At 50.9% G+C, this 21941-nt stretch overlaps 1 protein-coding gene across 9 annotated transcripts in view; it reads right to left on the bottom strand.

Moving 5' to 3' along the window:
- TNIK (TRAF2 and NCK interacting kinase) overlaps positions 1-21941 on the bottom strand; it is a 155992-nt gene that overhangs the window by 73184 nt on the left and 60867 nt on the right. For all 9 annotated transcript variants that reach the window (XM_035557323.2, XM_035557326.2, XM_035557317.2 and 6 more), the window contains exons 3-4: positions 2444-2500; positions 21-146 (exon numbers count right to left, since the gene is read on the bottom strand). In XM_035557323.2, coding sequence (XP_035413216.1) covers positions 21-146; positions 2444-2500 — 183 coding nt within the window. The remainder of the gene's footprint in view (positions 1-20; positions 147-2443; positions 2501-21941) is intronic.

Raw genomic sequence — 21941 nt, 5'->3', positions numbered from 1 at the left:
AGGAAAAGAAAGCAACTTACCCAGAGCTGATCATCCATTCCCGGTGGGTTCTTTTTAATAAAAGCACCATAATATGTAGCGATATTTCGGTGGTGAGAATACTTCTTTAACATGTTAATTTCTTGTTTGATCTCTTCTTCTTCATCCTAGGATGGGAGTGGGGGGGAAAGAAAAAAACAAAACAAAACAGTGACACTAAGAGACAGCACTTCACAGGCTCCAATTTCTCTTTGCTACACTGCTGAACTTCCACACACCCCATTTCTCCCATTTCTGACCATCCTCTCTCCTAAGTTTCCTTCTTTTTTTTTTTTTGATTTTTTTTACAGTCACTTTTTGTAGTATGTCATTGACACCAGAGGCCTGGGAACACAAAATCTGGACTGGAGACTTTGGCCTCACAAGTTACGTCTTTTCAGCCCACCATTTCTAAACTGAAATTTTAATTCATGTCATAATTTGCATTTGTACCACATTGCTCTGAAGCTTAACCATACTTGCATTATTCCGGTAATGCATCAGCACAACCTCTTAGACCTGTCAGGAGGCCCACCAGGACGTTTTTCTAGAAAACGTTGCACAGCTGTAATTTCACAGGCTGCGGAGCAGTAGTTAGCACCTTGGTGTTGATGAGCGTTATTATAAAAGGACCGGGAGGACTGTCACTTCTTTCTCTCTGTACGGCCCCTCTGTCCCCCACTTGCTTCATCCTGCCTTCAGTTTTACAAACCAGCAGATGACAAGACGACCTGGCGATCAGCTGAACGGCAGATGCAGCTCCTCTTAAAGACCAGTGCTCCCTGACCAGATGTCACACAACAAAGCCAGAAACACAGATTTCTTCCAAGATACCATGTAAAATGACTTAATGATTACAGTTCTTCAGAGAGAATTCAGGGAAGAAGAGTGAAGAGGAAGAAAAAAAAATAAAAGGAGTGGAGCTTGTATAAATGACCTCCAACTCTATCTTTGATAAGAACACGGAGACTGTAAGCACCAAAGAGGGTGAGGAACTGACCCAAGGGTTACAAGAAACACCTGGGGACTATTCTGAAAGACCATTAGCACCTCTTTCCTTCAAGCACTCAACAAGTTTGTCTTCATTTGCCTGGGGAACCAGGGAATGTACTGGTTTATCAGGCCCCAGAGATTTTGTTTTTACTGAAGTTCTTTGGTTCAGAAAAGCAACTGGATGCTCAACCATGCTGGAGGCACTGAGGAGCTGTCAGTGCCAAAAGCCACCAGCTCCCTGGGTACCACTGACCAGGTCTTCTCATCCCCCCGTGGTGTCAGTCTCTCTAGAGAAAACAGCGAGTTTTCTCCTGCAGTGGCTGGAGAACACGGCCCTAGATCTGGCTCTAGATCCGACCTCAGCGTAACAGCGATGAAGCGCAGTCAGTCCTCTAGCACGCCACAGGCTTGCTCAGTTTTCCCTGTGGTCATTGCCAGTCCTGCCCAAGCCCGGTCCTACTCTGAGCAGCTTTCTGGCAGTGACTAGGGGCTAGTGGCATTCCTTCAGAGGCCCTGGAGGTCTCACCTCTGAAGTGATAATAGTTTAAAACTACCTAAGTGCTGACTCAAATTTAAGCTCCTCTTTGGCCGCAATATAGATTCTGATTTTTCAGCTTAAATTTGTTGTAAACTCACACTTTACCTCATGGGACTCTCACAGTCATTCGTGCCAAAGCGCTATGCTTGATGGGTCTGTCTATTCCCTTATAGCTTGCTTCCTACAAAAACTAGATGAATGGTACTTCTTATTAAAATCCTATTCAAGAAAGAACATTTTCATGTGACCTTCCTACATGCATCTGTTTAGGCTTTTAGGGATCACAGCAATTCTACTTATTTTTTCTTCTGTGGCTGTAGGGAAATGGTAAAACCATTTTTTCCCCTAAATCCTGTTATTTGTTTACTAATTTGTAAATTCTTAGTTCTCTTGATCTGATATAAGTTGCAAAAGAGATACTTTTCTGAAACCAGGCTGCTGCATTTTTTTCTCTGTATCAATAGGATACAAAAGAAGTACTTTAACTTGCATAATAAATTTATTCAAAATAATACCTGCACATAGTTTTGGTGAACTGAAGGTTTTTGGTGAAATACTTGGATTTCAAAAAAAACCAACAGGTTTTATGAATCCAGAATCGTGCGGCTACAATTTTCTTTAGATTTTATTAATCCATTCAAAAGAGCCACTGCTGGAACAGGATGCTTCATTGTTCCAGCACAAAAATACTTAATCTCAAAACTCTTCCAGATTTGTTTTCCTCTCCCACATTTATTAAAAACACAAATTCTTAATGGCACATCTCAAATCATCTCAAAGTGTATTCGCTTCCCAGGAATACAAGCCTTCCACAACCCGCCACGTTATCACATGCAGTCCCCTTTCCCCTCTTATCTGGCAATTTAACGATGCAGGAGGAGGAAGATACATTACCCCGGTGACGTCCATAACCTTAATAGCAGCAAGCTGTCCTGTTTTAACATGACGACCCTGCAAAAGAAAATAGAAAAGTTTGTTTATTTTGCTTGCCTGGCAATGTTTCATTCACAGCAAACAATATCCTTAAACAATCTCTTGGCTCTGGCAGCTTTCACACGTTTTTCTGCCTTTTCAAGAGCATCTTCACAGCAGCCATGATGGGAAAGCAATTCCCTCCCCTTCCTCCTGCCATTACAATTAATTAGTAAAGGGCCTTCATTGCTTGTTGTATTTTCCTGGCAAACAACTGCTGGAAATATCCTTCAATGCTCAGCCATGCAAACGAGCTCCAGGCCTCTCCTGAGCACAGCCCATGACTCGGCTGTAAATGGCCTAGTGGAGTTGTGATTACAGAAATACACTGAAGTACTTCTGCGACGCTGACTGCAGTCCCCTCGTGTCCTTGGCTGAGCCCCAGCTCTCACAGACCTGGGGACACACAACAGCCACCACCCAGCTGGAGGCACGAGGGACTTCCAACCTGAGCCCGACAGCTGTGTGCACTCACAGGACAAATCCTTGAAAACCTCCAAACAGAAACAATAAGTCTTGGGAAAATCCTCTTGAATTTTCTTTCACCAACAGTAACGTTAACTGTAGAGACAGCAGCTTGGTGCTGAAGAACACCCTGTGTGTGGAGGCCTTTGGAAGGCAGATGTGGCCATGAGCGCCACTGACTGTGGAGGAACCAACTGCAGGCACCACCATGGTGCCTGACCAACCCCAACACCAGGCAAGGCTCCAGGCAAGTCACCACTTCACACCAAGAGAGGACATCAAGTCATTATATACGTTGTCCATTAATATTTATTTTTGGAAATGCCTCGGTGCACAGAAGTCTTTAGGTTCAGATTTGCTCCTTTGCCACTGCAGTGACCCCAAGCATGCAGGGCCCATCTACAGGAGATGCTGGAGATCCAGCACGGAGCAGAAGCCCCGTGTGGGGACACAAAGTCTTGCTTTTTTTAAACAACTGAAAAATTGGCGAAGCATGGAAGAAACTGCTCAACTACATTAATCCTCGTGGAAAAATGACTGGAAGTGAGGTGGCAGAGTGAAGCGACCTCGTGTTCCCAGCCACTCCTCACCACAGGAGTGCCCCAAGGCCCCGCCATGTGAGACACTGCACAGAGGATGCAAGGGACAGCAACTCCTGCCCCACGACAGTTATAATTAATGCACAAAGGACACCACGGGGAGGGGACAAGCCACAGAGCTGTCCAACAGCAGAAACATCAGAGAAAAAAATTAGCATTTCCTAAATGACAACCCTAACGGCAGGCCCCTCCGGCCAGGCTGCCCCTCACACGGGGACCCGGCCCGCTCAGCTCAGGTCCAGGCCCAGCTGCAGAATCATTTTGGGGAGCAGCACAGCGTCACTTGCTCCAGATTTATGCCTTCACCAAGAAGCCAATTCACCCAGCAGGGCTCCTTACTCATTTAATAACGCAATTTATATGGCCTGAGCAACCGCGTGTCCTAACAACGGGAGAAGAGCTTTATTTTAAAACGTGCAACATAGAATAAAACGCAGCCCAGCAGCATACCCAGGCCTGAGCACGCCTCCTTGAGCCTCCTCACCCAGGGCCACGGCTGAAGCATCCCTTTGACACAGCCATGGGAAGGAGAGACACCATCTATTTAGACGGCGTGATCTGCAAAAACAAATCCTCCCTAAATCCATCCTTGTTTGCTCAGCCAGGAAGCGCCCACACTTACTGAATCTTTAATTAAAGCCAACAGAGCAGCAGCAGGGGATAGGGGAACACAATCACAGAACATCAACTCCTCAATAAAATGGAGGAAGGAGAAGGTGAAGTAACTCATGGCATTTCAAGTCATGTATTCGCTAGTCACACCTGGCCTCATTTGACATACCAACACTTCATTCTGCCTATCTATGCAGCCAGAAGAAAGAGATATTAGTGTTGCCATGATGCATCTCACAGAACCTCTTTAAGCACAGCATGTGATCATACAGTATCCCTATGCAGGAATTCATGAGACAGCGTTAAGGTCAACGGTTCTGAAATTCAGGGTGAATTCAAATGGGTGCTACAGGGTCTTAATGGCTTCTGCATGAGCCAAACAAAGGGAAAAATCTGTATGAGGTTCAACAGTCCAAGGATTTCTTTGTTATATATTTTAAACTCAGGGCTACCTCATATCTTTGCACAAAACCAGGCTTTGTTCAAGCTGCCTGTATTCTTTTATGTTCCCAGTCAACCCTGCTTGTGCTCTTCACAATCTGCGGTGCAGCGAAAAGCGGGCTGCTGGCAGCGGGACCTGTTGCACTGGGAGCCGCAGCACAGCACTGGGGCTGCAGCTGCAAGCACTGGTTCTCCACTGGGTTTTCTCCTTCCAGGTGGAGGCTCCCTGGTGCAGGTCACCATGTGGCTCCAGCACACACCCGGGGCTGACACTGACTGCAACTCCCTCCCGTCTGCGATGTCTTCATGACTGACAGCACAGCATCTCTTTCCTTTTGCAGTGGGAGAGTAGCAAGGTTGTAGCTATAGGGCTGACACTGCCTGCTAAACCCAAATTCAAGATGAATCAGCGTCTGCTAGTGACTTTGCAGTGTGAGTTTAAATCTTAAAAAAGAACTGAAAGTGAGGGTAAATAAAAATAACATGGAAGAGAGCAGCAGAGAAGTCACTGAAAAAGCTGCCCAGGCCATCTAGGCCCTTGCTGAAGACCCAGCAGGGGCTGACCTTACAGCACCCCCTTGGGCAGTGCGGGTGTTTTGGGTGCAGATGCTCCTCCCTGCCAGGGTACCCCAGCAGAAATCCCACCGCCGCGGGTGCCCACACCATCCTTCTCCCAGAGATCCTACACGGGCTTTTATAAACATTAATAAGCTCGGTTTTGCAAGCAGCCCTGCAAGTAGAGCAGGTGCCATCCTTTTTATTTCACAGATTGGTAAATGCTGAAGCTGTGAAACTGCGAGGCTCGAGCACACAGGGTCACCCAGCCAGTCAACAGCAGCGCTCAGAATAGACACGGGGATGCCCCAACTCCCAGCCCCGTCCCTCTACCAACGCCCCATACGCCTCCCAAATATTTACAGATGAAGGTAAGAACTTAATATTGTGCAAACATTTACTAAAACAAAATAAAACACTTTGAAATTTATGTTAATGTAAACCATGAGGGACACTTAGTCATGCAAAACTCAGGCAAAGTGGAACAGTGGAACGCATTTAGCCTGGGAACTGGTAACAAAGATTTGCTTTTTCATGTAGTTTGTCTGCAGGGATGGGTTGTTGAGCTCCATCTCTGCAGGGCGTTTCTCGTTCCAGCTGCACATGCCGACGGTGACTCCGCGATGACCCCGCAGGAGAAGAACGGACTGCGGGGCCAGGGCTGAGCTCCTCTTCCACCTTCCCCTGCCGCATTCTGCACAGCATGAGCGCTTGTCCCTTCATTACCAATTAATCTTTGCCTTCAATTTGAAATCTACGGTGTTCGGCATTGACACTTTCTTACTACATAGGATGGTTTCACTGAATTTAGAAAAAGAGTTCATTTTCATACTACTGTAGGCATTCTCTGGTTTTATAATTCGGATGCAAACAGCATAGACAGGCTAGAGAGAGGCACTGAAAATGAAAGCGATAGATACAATAGGGGAATAAAATTAGCATGAGAACTGTACGTATTAAAAGATTTCATGCCAGCAACAAGCCCTTTTGACAGCATTAATCACCAACCATATCCTGCGCGTTGGCCATGCACAAGTAGGCACATGTGCCCAAAAGGCAGCAACACGAGCCCCAGCACCCCTACCCCGGCAGGACTGGGGCTTGCCGCCGCCGCGCTTTGTTTCCAAAGTAACCGGGCTGGAGCAGGCAGCTGAGCGGAGCTGCCAGGCTGCTCGTCAGCAACGCGTGCCACTGCTCCCGAAGCCAAAGGCAGGTTGAAATTTATAATTAACGTGTGGCAAGTTCTAAATTGGCCAGCGTGAACTCTGCACTGCTGTAATGAAGCTGCGAACGGGGACTGGGATAGCAAGGTTGACCAAGAAAAGCAACAGAAAGCTTCTGTAATAATGTGGTTTTTACCTCTCCAGCCACTGATCAAAACTTACTGACATTTTCGTTTAAAGCAATGCTGGAGCAGAGACCCCCCTTAAAAACCACCCAAGTGAGCCCAATTGCACTACACCCACGTGCTCCTGAGGTTGGCTCTGCTCCCCCAAAAGCAAGGATATGGGTTAAAACAGCTAAGCCTGCAGATGCTGGCATTGAGGAGAAACTCTTTCAATTTTGAAAATTTGTCCGTGATCTTGGTGCCTCCGTGCTTGGGAGCTCCCCCTGGGGACACGGGAGAGCGTGCAGCTGCCCAGAGGCCCAGCCTTTAGGACAACCAGCATCCTCCTCAGCAGGGGTACCCAAACCCACCCAGCACTCCGAGCACTCAGACCACACCACCTCCGACATTTTGGGGTGACAGGAGTAAGTGAAGCCCAGGGAGAGTGGTTCGGCAATTGCTGCAGCCGCCTGTCCTCCCCGCGCCCTCCCCACCTCCTGCCTGCTTCATCACGTACGCTAGCGGCCCTCCGTCATCCGTCTGCGCGCGGACAGGAGGTGATCTGCTCCTCAGCGATCTGTAACGGTTTGCTTCTTGCCTCCTTTGTCTTCCTGCATTGTTCTGGATTTTTCCGCAGCATTATCTCCTGGAATATTATTTATCGTAGGCTTTATACTCAAGCGCTTCCAGATGACCCTCCCACCCCCGCTTGGTTGAAGCTTTTTAATTCTGCATACGAGTGTCTACAGTGGCTCATCACGCCTCTGGAGGGTCATCCGGAGCAGATAGATGTTGGAGGTGGTACAAAAACGCCTTTTCCTTTCTACCTTTCAAAAAAATAAAAAAGAAGAAGAAGGAACTAGCTTTTCTGGGGCTGAAAACGCAAGTTTCTCAGTGAGATACAAAGCTGAGGCTGGGATTTCCTCTGGCAGGAGAGCGAAGGAGCTGGCAGCAGCAGGGAGCACACTGATGGAACGGGCAGCACCCGGCCCGCCCCATGGCTGTCTGTGCCCAAACCTGAGGCTGGGGACACCGTGGGGTGGCTTGTGACAATTCCCAGCAGCCACTTGCTGGTGCCAGGTGAGCTGCTGCAAGCTGCTCATACGCAACAGAACGAGATGCAAGAGGACCGTCACCCTCCTAAAGCCCAGCATCTGAGCCATGGCACCGCCAGCCGTGTCCTGCCGCACGGCTCAAGCTCCTGCACGTCTTCTCCTCTGGACATCAGCACAGGCTTACCAACCTCCAACTCCTCTCTCACACAGGGCAGCAACTGAGCCCCCAGAAGTTCAAGAGGGGGAAGGAGAACAGATTTCCAGGAGGCAGTTCCACTGCCCCATGTCGACAGCTTACAGTAAGCACCACTGGCACCCCAAGGTTTGAAGGACAGCTGCTGGTGCCACCTGCAGTACAGCGCCCAGAGGTTCTCCTGCACCTCCCTGCTCCTTTCCCCAGAAATTCAGCACTGTGTTACACTGTGATGACTGGGATGCTGTAAAACAAATAAGAGGATATACGAGCTACTAAAGCGTTTTTCACCTCTCTGGATTTGCTGTCAAGGTTCACTTGGGTATAAACCCACATTTCATCCTCCAGATTATTCAAGTGTGAACTTCAAAGCTGCAATGGTTTTTAATTAAAATTCATCTGAGCATAAATTCGTGCTCCTAATTGCTTTCAAAATGTTATATCAACTATCACTAACTTGATAGTGTCAAGTATTAAGACTAATTTCTGTGAACGAAGCAGGCACCAGAAGTACTTCTTCAAAGGTTGTGGCCCTCACACTCCATAAAACGTAATGGACCAGCATGTTACGAGAACATTGCTAAATGCCTTTAAACACCCCTCTGCTGCACTCAGGCTTCTATTTACTAACTAGTACCATTCACTTGGAGGGCACTAGATCAGGCAGGGGTTGCTCCAAGCCCACGGGAGAGGTCTACCTGGGCGTGGGCAAACAGCAACGAGACAGCAGAGGCCACTTCGAGTGCTGGGGCTCAGCCTCAACCCAACAGAGGAAGACCACTTGCTGTGACACAGGGGACGGTGCCCTTTATCCTCAAGCACTCGGGATGCCTGCATAACATGGCAGAGGCGCTCCCCAGGCCACCTCCATGCGATAGTGCCCAAGGGCGGTCTCGCACGCGCGGCAGGAGGGAGCCTCCCGAGCCAGCCCAGTTTTCCAAAGGGAAAAAAGGAGGCACCAAAGCTGCCAAGGCGGACTCAGCGGGTCAGCTCCCTGGCCTAAATAACAGCCTTTGCACGCAGTAACTGCCTATCCTGGCCCAAAGTTCAAGTCCATAACTTTAAGGAGAGAAAGAGGATGATTTTTGCAGTTTGCTCGCACGAGCATGAATTTCACCTGCCATGCCGTACCCCCAGATTTATCCCACCCTATTTACGTAACTTCTACTGTCTGCTCCTATTTGTCCAACAAAATATACGAACCTCCACCTGCTGAAACCGGTGGGACACAAAGAGAATTGTCGTTCTCTCGTGAAAGGTGAAGCTCCCGCTTCCTCCTGCTCGAGATGTCCTCCCTGACTGCTTCCCCTCCCTGCCTCCAAACCCCCCGTGCACGCATAATCCCTGCAGCGGGCATTTAATGGAGTAACCGTGTTGCAGGTTTAATGCTCTGAAGACAAACGCTTCCTATCCAGCCGTTTTACAATGCCATTAGTCCCGTTACAAGGAAACATGAAAATAAGTGGGATTAGGGTGCTCTTACAGGGCGCTTCAGAAATTCTGATGTGGACAGCCTTGCTGGGAACAGACCACAGAGTCACCCCTTGCAGCTGAGGAAGGATAACCCAGGAACACTGTTTTGCACCGAGTCCCAGCAAAATGACACTCCTACAACTGTGACGGTGTGACACCTGAGCTTTTGCCAGGTGAGAGACCACCAGTTAACTTTCCTACGTTCCCACGCCGTTTACCACCTGTGACAACCCTTCGCTAGCCCTGTTTCCGCAGGCACGCTGCGAAGGGGGTTGCCGGTACAGCAGGAGGGCACTCGCAGCTTTCCAGGCCCCGTTTCTGCTTTCAAGCCCTTCTGCAGAGGAGCATTCCCGTGATGGGCCAGAACTTCACACGGGTCTCTGCTCCCACTCCTACCAATTTTTTAGTTTTCCCATAGTTCAAGGCAATTTCGGGACTCAGTCCGAGACTTTTAGCATGAAGGCCCTTTAGCACCAACACACCCAAAATTGCATGCCACTTTTTCCTGGGAGAAGTGCTATCCCAGGAAGCACGTGTACCTTCGCGACAAGCCTGGGAAGGACTAGGAGGCTGCTACCCAGCACTTTTATGACCTGTTGCCACTTCTCAGGCCTCTGGCTGGCAATCACAGCACGCACACGTACGCTGCCCACAGGACTGAAACCTCGGTTTCGACTCCTCTGGATGCCCAAAGATAAGCGACGCAGACGGCGCGTGCCAGGCCCACCACGGCCTCTCTTCTGCTCCAGTTGCACGGCAATCGCAAGGGGAACCTTGCCTTCCAACGGAGATTCCTCTGGCAGCTCATGCAGATCCCGCGGGGCCGGGCGCATCACACCGTGCGGCGCCCCAGCGCTGCCTGACCCTGGGCAGGGAGGCAGGGAGCAAGGCAGCAGTTTTACGGGGAACTTGCAGAGCTCCCCAGCTAAGTGCAAAAGGGGAAATTTAGAGAGCGGGCTCTCCGTTTATGGGATGATATCTGAAAGAATCATTGCTTCTGTTTTATAGCACTGTGGGTCTATATTCAGTAAATTCACTTAAGCGTCAGCACCGCTAAAATACACCCGTGTTGACAAACACTGGAGTATGCTTCACAATGAAATTACAAAGCGCTGGATGTGCATCCGAACTGTCACCCTGCATTAAATTAGACCATTTTATAGCACCCAGCGTGACTCGCACTTGGCTTTTACAGAGTAGAGGCACGCTTATATACTTCTCAGTTTCCCACTGAAAAGGATCTTGAGGGTGCACAGAAAAAAACCCACCACCAACAAAAAACTCCATATAGTTTAAAGGGGTTAAAATATTTATGTATGGAAAAACAGGCTTTTCCCAATATCAAAATTCATCACTCTCTGAAAGAAGCTGTTTTTAAAAACTACGTACTCAGCTTTGCACTTGGCTTACACATCTCTTAAAACTTATCTGAAATAAATCCACGTCTTTAAGAAAGTAATTAAAACATCAGATACTCTAAATATCAGGTCAGCATAAGAGAAATGAGTCATCTAATAGGATGGGAAGTGTTTATTTTAACAGAAGTAAAATATCTGTTTAATTAATCAGAGCAATCACGGGCCAAACCCTACCGCTTTTGCTTGCACTTTAACCTCAGCTACTTGCAGGGGAATTTCAGGCCAGTGTGGGCTCACATCCACCCTGTGGATTTGGGAGCAGCTCTTGCACCCTTGCCAGAATGCGGTTCCGTTTCACTGCCTTGTGACAAAACACCCCAGGAAAACTTCTGCCATTTTCAGTGGGAGCTCGTGCTGCCCTTTTTGAGAGAAACAGCATGACCATGACACAGGCAGCCACAATGACACTGCATTTCCCTTCGATTTCGTGGATTTCCACCTCTCCATTATCGCTCGGTTTCACAAACAGCTTTCAGAGCAACCCTGTCGACCCAAGGCATTAAAGGTCACAACTAACTCAATGCAATTCCTTTGAACCTGGGGGAAATTCGACCTCTTGAAATTGCTTTCATGAATCCGAGCTGCAGACTAGAAGTAACAAAGCTCAAACATTTTGACAACAATATGGAAAAAGCATGAAAAAGATGAAAAAGTGCTTGTAATCACTCTACATGATATTTTCTGGCAAAGGGGCCTTCCAGAGCTCTTCCTCCATTGCCCAGGCCTCTCCAGCAACAAGCTGGTGGCTCGCTTGAGCATGAATCCTTCCCTCCAGCCAAGCTGCTGCCATCCCCACGGGGTGCTTTCAGAGAGCAGAAGACTTTCACTGAGCAGGACAAGCACAAGTTTTACTCATATCCGATCCTCCCTCACATTTGTCATCTTTTCCAACCTTTTAAGTAGTAAAATCCTGGAAAACGTTCAAAAAAATCAAAGAGAAACAAAAACATCGTGGATTATTTTTTTTGTTCCCTTACGCTGGGCATTTTTATTAATACTTCAGATTGGATCGAACAACCAGAGCTTTCCCTTGGAGAGGCATAAATCCTCTCCTGGCCCAGACGTCTTTAATTGCACAAGGCCAAGCCAATGCTCTGTGTTGACCGAACAAAGCCGACCTTTGGACTGAAGTATTTCTAATCCGCTGTATCAATTCAAGCTCTGATCAGGGCGGTGCAGCTGGGAGAGCTGCAACTCCATTACAGCAGTTCCACAATAGGGCTGACGTTAAGTAAAGAAGGCAGGATTATTAGATTACCGAGCTAAATTGTTAAATTAGCATATTATTCACCTCTAAAAATAACACTCTCTAGCACATAGGTGAGCAAGACGATAACGAAACACATCCCTTAGCCCAAAGTTTGCATTTGTGCCATCCCTTCTCTCCTGGTTCAAGAAAAGGAGACTGGAAACACCAGCCCTTCCTCTGGCTCAGGAAGAACGGAGACATTTCCCTCCTCCATGGACAGAGCCATGACCATAGGAGGTCCTACATCAGCTCAGAGATCCCAAATTCTTTCAGAATGGCAAGTTTCTGTACATGGCTCTTCTAGACGTGGTTTCACCCCTTTTAATACCCACCCTGGGAAAGCAGCTGCTCAGAGAGCTCTCACTCCTTTGTGGCGCTGCAAACTGGCAAGCAGTAAGGGGTTGTGTACCTGCTTCACCACCCACACACGGGACACCAGGCAGAAATTTTGTCCACAAGTGCTTGAAGCTGTAGGGTTTGAAAAGCTGCACTTCGTGGTCAAAAGAAACCTTGCAGCGGACCAGACTGCAGGATGTTCCTGCATCTTGCAGGGCTTTGCCAGGGCCCAGGAACAAACCCCACTCACCTAAAGGACAGCAAAGCCTCCACAAGAGCAGGTCTGGGCTGCAAGATGAGGTGCCTGAGAGTAACAGCATGGAGCAGACGGGAGCAGAGATGGTTGCTTTGAGAGAGCAGAGATGTTGCTTTGTTCAGCAACAAAGAAGCAAACACACAGAAATCAGGTTTCAGGAGTAGCCTATGGAAAACTGAGGCAACCTTGGCGAAGGAGTAAGGAGAGATGTTCCTAACAAAGAGCAATACAGCAAAAAGAGTGAAAAGAAAGCAGCCACAGAGCTGGTCCCTCACAGGAGGCAGCAGGAGGTTTTCCAGCAAGCCCAAGGAGCATCCGGGGAACGGAGGAGGGCAGGGATGGATTCGGCTATCGCTGGAGCCCTCGCAGCCTCCCCAGGCCTTCACCTCCCCGCGCCACACAGCCTGCCCACCCCTCGCCCCCCGCTCCTGCGCCTCTCCCCGTGCTGGGAGCACACAGTTTTGCGGCTAGAAGAAGGCAGTACAGCCTGTTCCCAGCAATATTAGTTCATGACAGCCATGTTATTACCACCCTTTAACACCCCCACTGTGCTTCTGTTTCATATCACTGCCTATTCAGCGCTGCGGTATTCATAACTAAAATTAAATCTCCATTTAAGAGACCCACAAGGCACCCTTGCGCGCGGGCCACGTCTCCGACAGCAGCACCAGATTGCTCCTTCCAGCTGGGAAACGCTGAACCATGGAGGGAAGAGGGCTTCCCACAGGGCTCCGGCGTGCGCCGGGACCACCTGGATCCCCTCAGGATCCCGAGCTCTGGAGGGCAGCCCGGGAAGGACATGGCCTCCTTCGAAGGGCCACCCCTGGGGCCTTCCTCCAGGCCTCACGGCCTGACGAGTAGCGGGGCACCACGACGTGCCCGGGCTGTAGCAAGCAGGGATGGATATTCCTGGGCAGCCGGCAGCTTTCTATGTCCTTTCCTGTAATTAACAGGCTGCTCGTTAGTTACCCGGGGTGCCGGCAGCACAGCCTGTGCTGTTCCCACCTCCTGGGAGCCACCGGAGGGAGGTATTTCCACAGGGCCCAGGAGCACCGAAGTGTCCAGAATGTTAATGTGGAAAGCAATTTAAAGCTTCAGGTAAACACACACATATATTCTTAAAAAAACATTAAATCTGCCACAGCCTATTGCAAATCCTAACGGGAGCTTCTTCTTTGTTGTTTCCCATGATGGAAACACAAGTGGATTAAAAAGGATGAGGTGTGGGTTTTTTTGGGGGTGGATGGAGCACTGCATCCACTGGGACATCAGCAAGGTTTCTGCCACGAAACGTGCTTCAGCAACCCTGCTGCTGTTTCTTCTGCGTTTGAAGAAAAAAAAAAAAAAAGCAGTCCCTTCCAAACTGATGGCTCCTAACAGGCTCCCTGCTGCGGGGCAGACAGGCCTCAATTCCTGCACAAGCACACTGCTGCCTCCCAGGGCTTGCAGTTCCTCCCAGACTCCGGGCACACACAGGTACCCATCAGTCTCTTCAGGCTTTTGATTTCCCATTTATCTTTACCAAGCATTTAACAGCACTGCGTTTGTTTTACCTGCTCTTTAGTCCAGGCCCCAGATCAGTAACGCTCTTGCAAACCATGGCTGAGGAAAAAAAAAAATGGCCCTTGCAGAGAAAACCCCACACATGCTGATGGAAATGTGGTTTCTTGAAACACCTCTTCAGTGCCATCTGCTTGGCTCCGGTTCTAGTTTCATAGTAGCAAGATCCAATTTTGGAGGTGGCATGTAAAGTGCAAGGTGGTTTGTCAACCAACAACAACGGCGGGGAGAAGCACCCCTGCGAGCCTGAGTGCTCGTGGGGACGGACAGACGGACCTGTAGCAGGGGACACAGGGGAGCCAGGTAACGCTCAGGTATCAGTTATGAAAGCTGACTGACATCCCTATGATTTTTTTTAAGAGTTAATGATACTGCAGGCAGTGGCAATTATGTTCAGACAGACCTTCATGCACATAACTAATTCTCATGCTCCCAATTCCTCTGCATCCAACAGAGATGAGAGAGGGAAGGATGACAGCTCTCAGCAAGTATCTGGAGGAGAGTACTGGAAAATATTCTGCCGCTGCTCCGGCTCTGCTAAAGGATGTCTCTTTGGACTGTGCCCCATGAGCAATTTCACAGCTGGCCGGGGCTGACGGCTCAGCCTGGGAGGCAGAATGCCGAAAACCCATACAGAAAAGAGCCGGGCACCCTGCACACAGTGAGAGGCCCAGGCTCTCCGAGCACCAGGAGCATCTGGCGTCCCCCTGCACGCAGGCACCGTGACAGAGCGGTGCAGACACCAGCGGGTAACTCCTCACACAACACCGATCGTACCTTTTAGCTGTCCCTCTGCAAGGAAAACTGACTCGGAAGGAAAGCCCAAATCTATTCTTGATGATTGCCCCTGACCATTTAATCCAGCAAGTTTAACTCTATGGCGGTGGATGGTTTTCCATGAAGGGCTTCCACTGCACTTCACGCTTGAATTGCCAATGGCATAAAACGGCCATGTCCACGTCCACACGAATTGCCCAAGCTGCCTGAGCAGCCCAGCATGCTTTCCCATCCCCTCTGTTACTTCGTATTTCTTTTAAAACCTCGCAGTAGCACAGTATAGCTGCCTGTGCTGCCCCCACAGCCCTACATTTCTCTGCAGGCACGGTGACCCAGGACGAGCTCCCGTGTCCCACCCTGGATCTCACCAGCTCTGACACCCACGTGCCCCAGCAGAGCAGCAAGGCAGCTAAACGAGGCTCTCACCAATTTCACCCCCACCTGCTCCACGTCTCGCCCCAGCCCGCGCAGCTCACCTTTTGCTTTGAAAGGTGCCTGAGCTCGTACCCATCACGTTCTCCTGTGCACCAACACTAACAGCCCAAATCCGGGAGAAATTGGGGGCGAATTTCTGAGGTCCAGTCCCATTGTTGGTACAGGCTAATTGCGCACAGCAGAAGCCGAGACACGAGCTGGTACCTCACACGAAGCTCTAGTCAAGCCATCCGTACGACCCACCAGACTTCTGCCTCTCTCCTTGAGTCTCTCCAGTCCCAGTAGCGCTTGGATCAGCTAAGGTCTCATCGCCTTGATTCCTGGCCACGTGGCAAGGCTGACTGGCTTCTAAACCAATTCGTACATGAAGGCTTCGTACATTCATTAATCATAAGCACGGCTCCAAGTCCCTGTCTGGGAGTGCCCAGTGCCAGTGCTGAGCAGCAGAAATAACGGGAGCGAGTTGGTAAAGGTACTTCGGTTTCATAGGGCTTAGGATAAAATGCCACAGCTGCCAGGAGCTTTCGTGTATCTCTCTTGGGGTGACTTAGATCTCAGTGTTAGGAAAATACGTGGAAGAATGACGGAAGGAACCCACATCTACTGCTGTCAAGGGCTGAGGTGCTCTCCTAATCCCAAGGACTCTGTAACCCAAGATGCTGCAGACCCCATGTTGCACATTTCTCTCCGTGTCAGCTCAAATATCAATTTTAGATCTCAAACGCTTAAAGGCAGATGGGCATCACACTCCCTTTTATCCAGAGTTGCCTCCAGGGCTTTTGTCTGCCCTGAGCAGCTGTGACAACTTACAGTCCATCCTAGCCTACCCCCGGTCACTTACTGCCAGCAGTCAATAAACATTTTGCAGTGCCTATGCCATGATTTAAGAGACCCAGCCATGGCTAAAGCAACAGGATGTGATATCCATACTAACACCTCTGTACAGGGCTACGGCGAGAGCTCTGTGCCGTCTGGCTGCTTCGAGCAAGTCAGAGATCGGGGAGGAAAATTTAGAGCATCCTACTGGAAAAGGGAGCCCACGAAATGACATTCGGCCCCTTCATCCCCTAACTTCCTTTATGTATGTCACACATGCATTCACTGCTTTGTTTGGGATAACGAAGGGATTTTCTGCCTCTGCTGCTGAACAGCCCCGCTGTGGCTTACCTTCTGAGCCAGCCTGCAGGTTAGGATCAACAGAGCTGATCAGCAGATTAAATCGCACTGCTTTTCTAGCTTCTCTTTCCAAGCCTCACTTTTCCCTCTCCAGCAGGAATTTCCTACCTTTGCACCGCTAGGCAAAGCTCTTCTCTTACAAAATAATACAGACAGACCACGGCCTTTTCCTGCCTTCCCAGACAGACCCACAAAACGAACTCCTCCCTGCACAGCCACTGCTCAGCGGTCCCCGCTTCTCTGCAAAAAGCAGCAAAAGCAGCTCTGCAAAAGGGAGAGAGCGGTGTGCGAGGGGTTTGCTAGGAAAGGAGCTGGCAACAGAGGACCCCCCAAAGCAAAGAGACCCCCGGGCACACGCACCCGTCTCCAGCGGAGGTTTGATAGCAAGGAGAGCAGGAGGACCTGGGATTAGCACTGGAAGGTTAAGCCCATACTGGGGATTGTACGGGGATAAAACAGCTCAGGAAGGAGCGGGAGGAAGCCAGAAAGACCTGAGTGCCCCTGCAGCCTTCGGTGCTGAGCGACCAGCACTGGCACAGCGCTTTGTTATTTGGTAATTAAGGGACTTCAGGCATTGCAGCCTCCGCTCACATTTGGCTATCAAAGCAGGAGAGCTATCCAGCTATTAAGCATCCTATTTACAAAGAAGTAACACCTATGGACACAACCAGTACCGCGCCGTTGAAAAGAACCACCTGAAGGCCAGGGCTTTTTCTCGCTGTTACTTGCAAAGCGAACCAAGGCGGACAAACAGCTCCCGAGCACGGGCAGGCGGTGACAGCCTGTTACTGGGCTGGAGAAAGGTCTGGGTGGAAACCTGAACGCACTTGCGTGGACCCTCACCCACAGCTCATCCAAACCGTGCGCGGATCACGCCGTGCTGTGGGCGGATCGGGAAGGAGCCAAGTCCACGCACGGCACTGAACCGAAGCACCGACCGGCCGATTCAGCCGTGCTGAGGCAAAGAGAGCGATAAAATAACGCTTTCTAAGCTCCTCCAGGTCCCGGCCCCTGCCCGCACACCCAGGACCACATGCCGCCCCGCCAGCAGCCGCTGCAAGCTTTTAACCCTTCTCCAGCAGGATCGATGCCGGCTGAGCACTACAAGCAGCCAGTATGTTAGAGGCGGACTCGGATTAAAAATTCAAGACCTTTCCCAGCAGTGAGAGCTGGCTGCAGGACAAGACCGCGGTTTGTTTTGCTGCTTGGTGCCGGGTCTGGGGCATCCGTAACCGAGCGGGCCACAGCGCTCCCTAAAAGCCAACCCACGGCAGGAGTGGGGAAAGACCTCCCTGCGTGCTTGCACAAAAATAAAACACTGCCAGTCTGGCCGCTCCTCCCAACAGCCGCGGCCGGGGGGAGTTCTGATGCGCTTGACAGGCTGCATAAATGCCCTTCGCATTACAGCCTGAAGTTAAGGTGTATTTTAACACACCACAGGGCCATACAATCTACGGAACGAGGGGAAACACGCCCTAAGATGCTCCGGGGGGCGTTGAGCCTGTGCCGAGCAGCCGGGCACTAAAATCCCAGAACCATTAAGGTTGGAAAAGCCCTCCAAGATCCCCTGCTCCAACCACCCCCCTCCCACCACCATCACCCACTGAACCGTGTCCCCAGGCACCAGGCCCAACCTCTCCTTGAACACCCCCAGGGACGGTGACTCCCCCACCTCCCCGGGCAACCCGTCCCAACGCCTGCTCAGGCTGCTCTTCCTGAGAAGAAATGTCTCCTCGTTTCCAGCCTCAACCTCCCTATTCCCGGCTCCCCTCCAACTGGGCTCCACCTTGGGACTTCCCGTGGCCACGTTTCGTCCCGCAGTGGCAGGGGAACGCGGCGCTGCAGCCACCCCCTGAGCACGATGCAATCAAAGGTTGCAAAAATCTTCCCAAACCTGGCCCAAGAGACAGCGTGCAAGCACGTCTGGGGATCAAAAGGGGTTCCCCCTCATGTGGCAGCACTCTGCTCCAATCCACACTCTCAAACAATGGCACGGGACAAATTCTGGAATTTCTTCTATAGCACAGCCTCTGGTTTTCCCAACAGCCTTACGACGAAGGAAAAACAATCCCTTTACATTTGTGATTCAAATGCTCCTACACAGCATTTCCACAAGACTGCTTAAAAAGTGCACTGGAGATCGTAATTAAAAACCGCTCTTGTGTAGGAGATGACTCACGCTTCTGCAGGCTTCAGACCTGGCCTCACAGAAATATGCCGGCGGAGCACTGTTTACCAACTTCACACGGGGGGCTGCCAACGTTTATCAGAGATCACAGAACGCTTGCAGAAATACGAAGGGCAAAAGATGAAGTTATTTCTCTTCAAACAAAGGACTGGTCTCGTCACTCTGTCGGGGCCCTCTCCGTGTGCCCACGACACGTGAGACACTTCTCCTCCGGAGCAGACCTCTGAGCTCTGGTCGCCCCCTCCGTGAGCACGGAGAAGGGCGGCAGCGGAGGCCGGCCCCGGCCACCCCTCCGGATTTGGGCTCAGGACGCCCCTGCAAGCGACCAGGCCCGGCCACACTGTGCTGTCTGCTTTGCCAAGCTGCTTTCAGCTCCTGTTTTCATTTCTCTCGCTCCTGCTCAAAACAGCCCGGCCTGATTAAAACCAGAGGGCGGTCAAATCTCCTCGTGCCGTTTTAAACCACTTACAGGAGGAAACAGGCGGCACTCGCAGTATTTCCGTGATTTCTGAGGACATGCGGCAGGACCCCGCGGCGTATCCTAATTCCTGCGGAGCATCAGAAGGGAACGGAGCAGCCTACAAAGAGCACGGGACCGAGCCCCTCTCTGGGGCTCGAGCAGGTGGCTCTGCACACAGAGAGACTGTGTTTTTGCAGATGTTTTTCTCAGAGAAGCCTTACAGAGAGAGAGGATTTTCGCACAGGAGCTGGCGAGGACCACATGAAAACCCTGCGTGCGAACGGCCCGCGATCCCAGCGCCGGCTGCCAGCGCCGAGGTGAACCGAAGCCACTTGGCTCCCTCCGCCTCAGTCACAAGGACGATGCGCAGCATCTCCAAAGAAACCACCTTCCAAGTGCCTCCGCCTGCAAAAGGGGTTAGAAAAGCAGAGCTGAAGGCACGGAGACGGGGACTGGGGAGGGACAGCCACGGGGAACCGTCACCGCCAGGCCCCTTCCCAAGCCCCAGCCCCGCTCCCACCTCCAGCCATGCCGGGTGCTCGCAGCTCTTGACCTTCTGATGCTCCTGGGTCTCGAGGAAGTTTGGCTCCAAACCCATGTAAGAGTTTCTCTTCAAGCCCTGCTCCGAACCCACCCCACCTCCTGCCCCGCTTCTTGCAGGACACAAGTTTCTACTGGCAAAAGCTGTTTCAGAAGCTCCCCAGCACGGAGCGCAGAGACGAGCCCAGATAGAGACGTAGAGGGCTCGGGAGGCGACAGGCTCTTGTCTACGGGATCAAAGGCAGCATTGCCATGCAGAGATCAAGGAAAGCTCCTTTCCTCCCAGCCAGCTCCTCTCACCCCTTGCAACCCGACCTGTAACCAAGACGTTCAGCTACTATTCATCTATTCCAGGGGAAGCCGACGACGCAGGGGGCAAGCTGCACCAAAAATGCCTACAGAAATGATGAAGAGCCTTAACACACGTTTTTCTGCATAAATGCCATCATAAATGCAACCTGCCCCTCTGCCCCCAGAGCAGAAACCTGCCCTGTCAGACCGCCTGCTATTCTTCACCCCAGCTGTGGCTCGGCACCACGTGCTGGCCACAGGAATATTACCCAGGGATTTATTTTCATTTCTAATATTTCCACGGGCTGGCAAAGGCAGCTGGGAGACTACAACAGGCTAACCACAGGCCCCGGCTGCCTCTGCTCGGCTCTGTGAGAAGCAGAGGATGCTCGCAGCTCACGGGAGGCTGTGAACTTGAACCTCTGGCCACGTCTCTGCATCGGGTCCTCCTCCTCCCGTTCTCCACTTGTTCAACCTTGGCCCTCGTGAAAGGTGTTTGTCCCCTCGCATTACAAAGTAGCACGCAGGTCCCTTTGAACACAACAGCTCCTCTACAAGACGCTTATTTCGTGTCACACAGATGAGTTCATAATGAATAGGAATACGCATTTTCAACGTGCAGAGCACAGCACCGGCAAATGGGGAGAGAGACAGATTCCTACCACGTTCCACGTCCCGCAGAGCTGTGCACGAACACAGGCAGACCCGAGCGCCATCTTAATATCAGACCGTGCACGAGAGAATCGGTGTTTGGGGTACGGTACGGAGGACCAACGCACCTCTGAAGTTCCCCTGTCATCCCCTCACTCATACAAAACCAGATCAGACAGCGGAGGGCACGTACAACACAAACCTGGTAGGTCGTTTTCGTTCCCTCCCAACGCCCGACTTGTCTGCATTCAGGTCATCGCCCTCACAGAGGCCGAAACCAGGAGGGGGACTTCTCCGTCAAATGGAGACAACGGCAAAAGAATTAGATTAACACCACGGCAAGCTTGGCGCCGCTCTGTGGGTATCCTAACAGTATTCTCACCCGCAGGTATTTGTGACACTGTGCCACCGACACTGTTCCTAAGAGAACCGGCTTTCAAAGCTCCCCCAGGACAGCCGTAAGGGCTCCTCACCACGTGGCTCGGGACACACCACTCTGGTCTCTAACCCTCCTCCTCCCTCTCCTGCCCAGCTCTTTGGGGATTAAAAATTGCACAAGCCGATTCTCACAGGAGAAACGCTGAAGTGAGGAGAGAAAGCATTAAGCTGGGGAAAAGCACACGTGGGACGGACGTCTGCTGGCCCTCCCCTGCAGCCCCTGCCCTGCCTTCCGGGCGGGCAGGCGTGCTGACCCAGGCGTAACTCCGGCTGCCCTGGATGGTGCCTCCAACCAGGCTCACCACCATGCCATCACAAACCCGTCCTGGCTACTCCGTTACAAGGGAATCGTTGTGGCTAGTGCTCGCAGCCGCGGTGTGACCGAGGAGCGCAGTCACTGGCAGTATCGGCAGCACAAGCGACTGCACAGGAGATGACTGCAGAAGCTCATCAGCGCTGCCTACAAGCTGTGAGCGCCGTCACTTCAAACAAAGGAGGCACGTGAGCAATTTCAGACAAAAGAATGAGCCCTCACCAAAACTTCTGAAACACAAATCTCTGAATTGGATTAGGTACAGGTGCTGTAAGTCTCTTTTTTTTTTCTTCTTCTCTTTTTTGAAGCTTTTCACATTTCGTTTCCCTCCTCCAGATTCCCAAATTCCTACATTCAGAGATGAGCCAAAGTATTCCCTGAAGGCTGCGGTTCCCGGTATCTTTTGGATCAAGAAGAACCAGGGATTTCAATAACTGGAGCTACTGTCTGTCCTCCGCGCACTCCCCAAAATTCCTGCTGCAGTGTCTTTCCTGGTCCCTTCAGGATCTCAAAGCACAAACGTGAACAGACCAGGAAGGCACGGGATGCAGCAAACAAATCCCTGAAGATAAATGGCAATAGAGGGGGAACAAAGTGTCTCCGGGCCGATGC

The sequence above is a fragment of the Cygnus atratus genome, chromosome 9 (assembly GCF_013377495.2).
Source record: "Cygnus atratus isolate AKBS03 ecotype Queensland, Australia chromosome 9, CAtr_DNAZoo_HiC_assembly, whole genome shotgun sequence".
In the NCBI taxonomy this organism is placed as follows: domain Eukaryota; kingdom Metazoa; phylum Chordata; class Aves; order Anseriformes; family Anatidae; genus Cygnus; species Cygnus atratus.
This window is presented reverse-complemented; position numbering and strand designations above follow the sequence as displayed.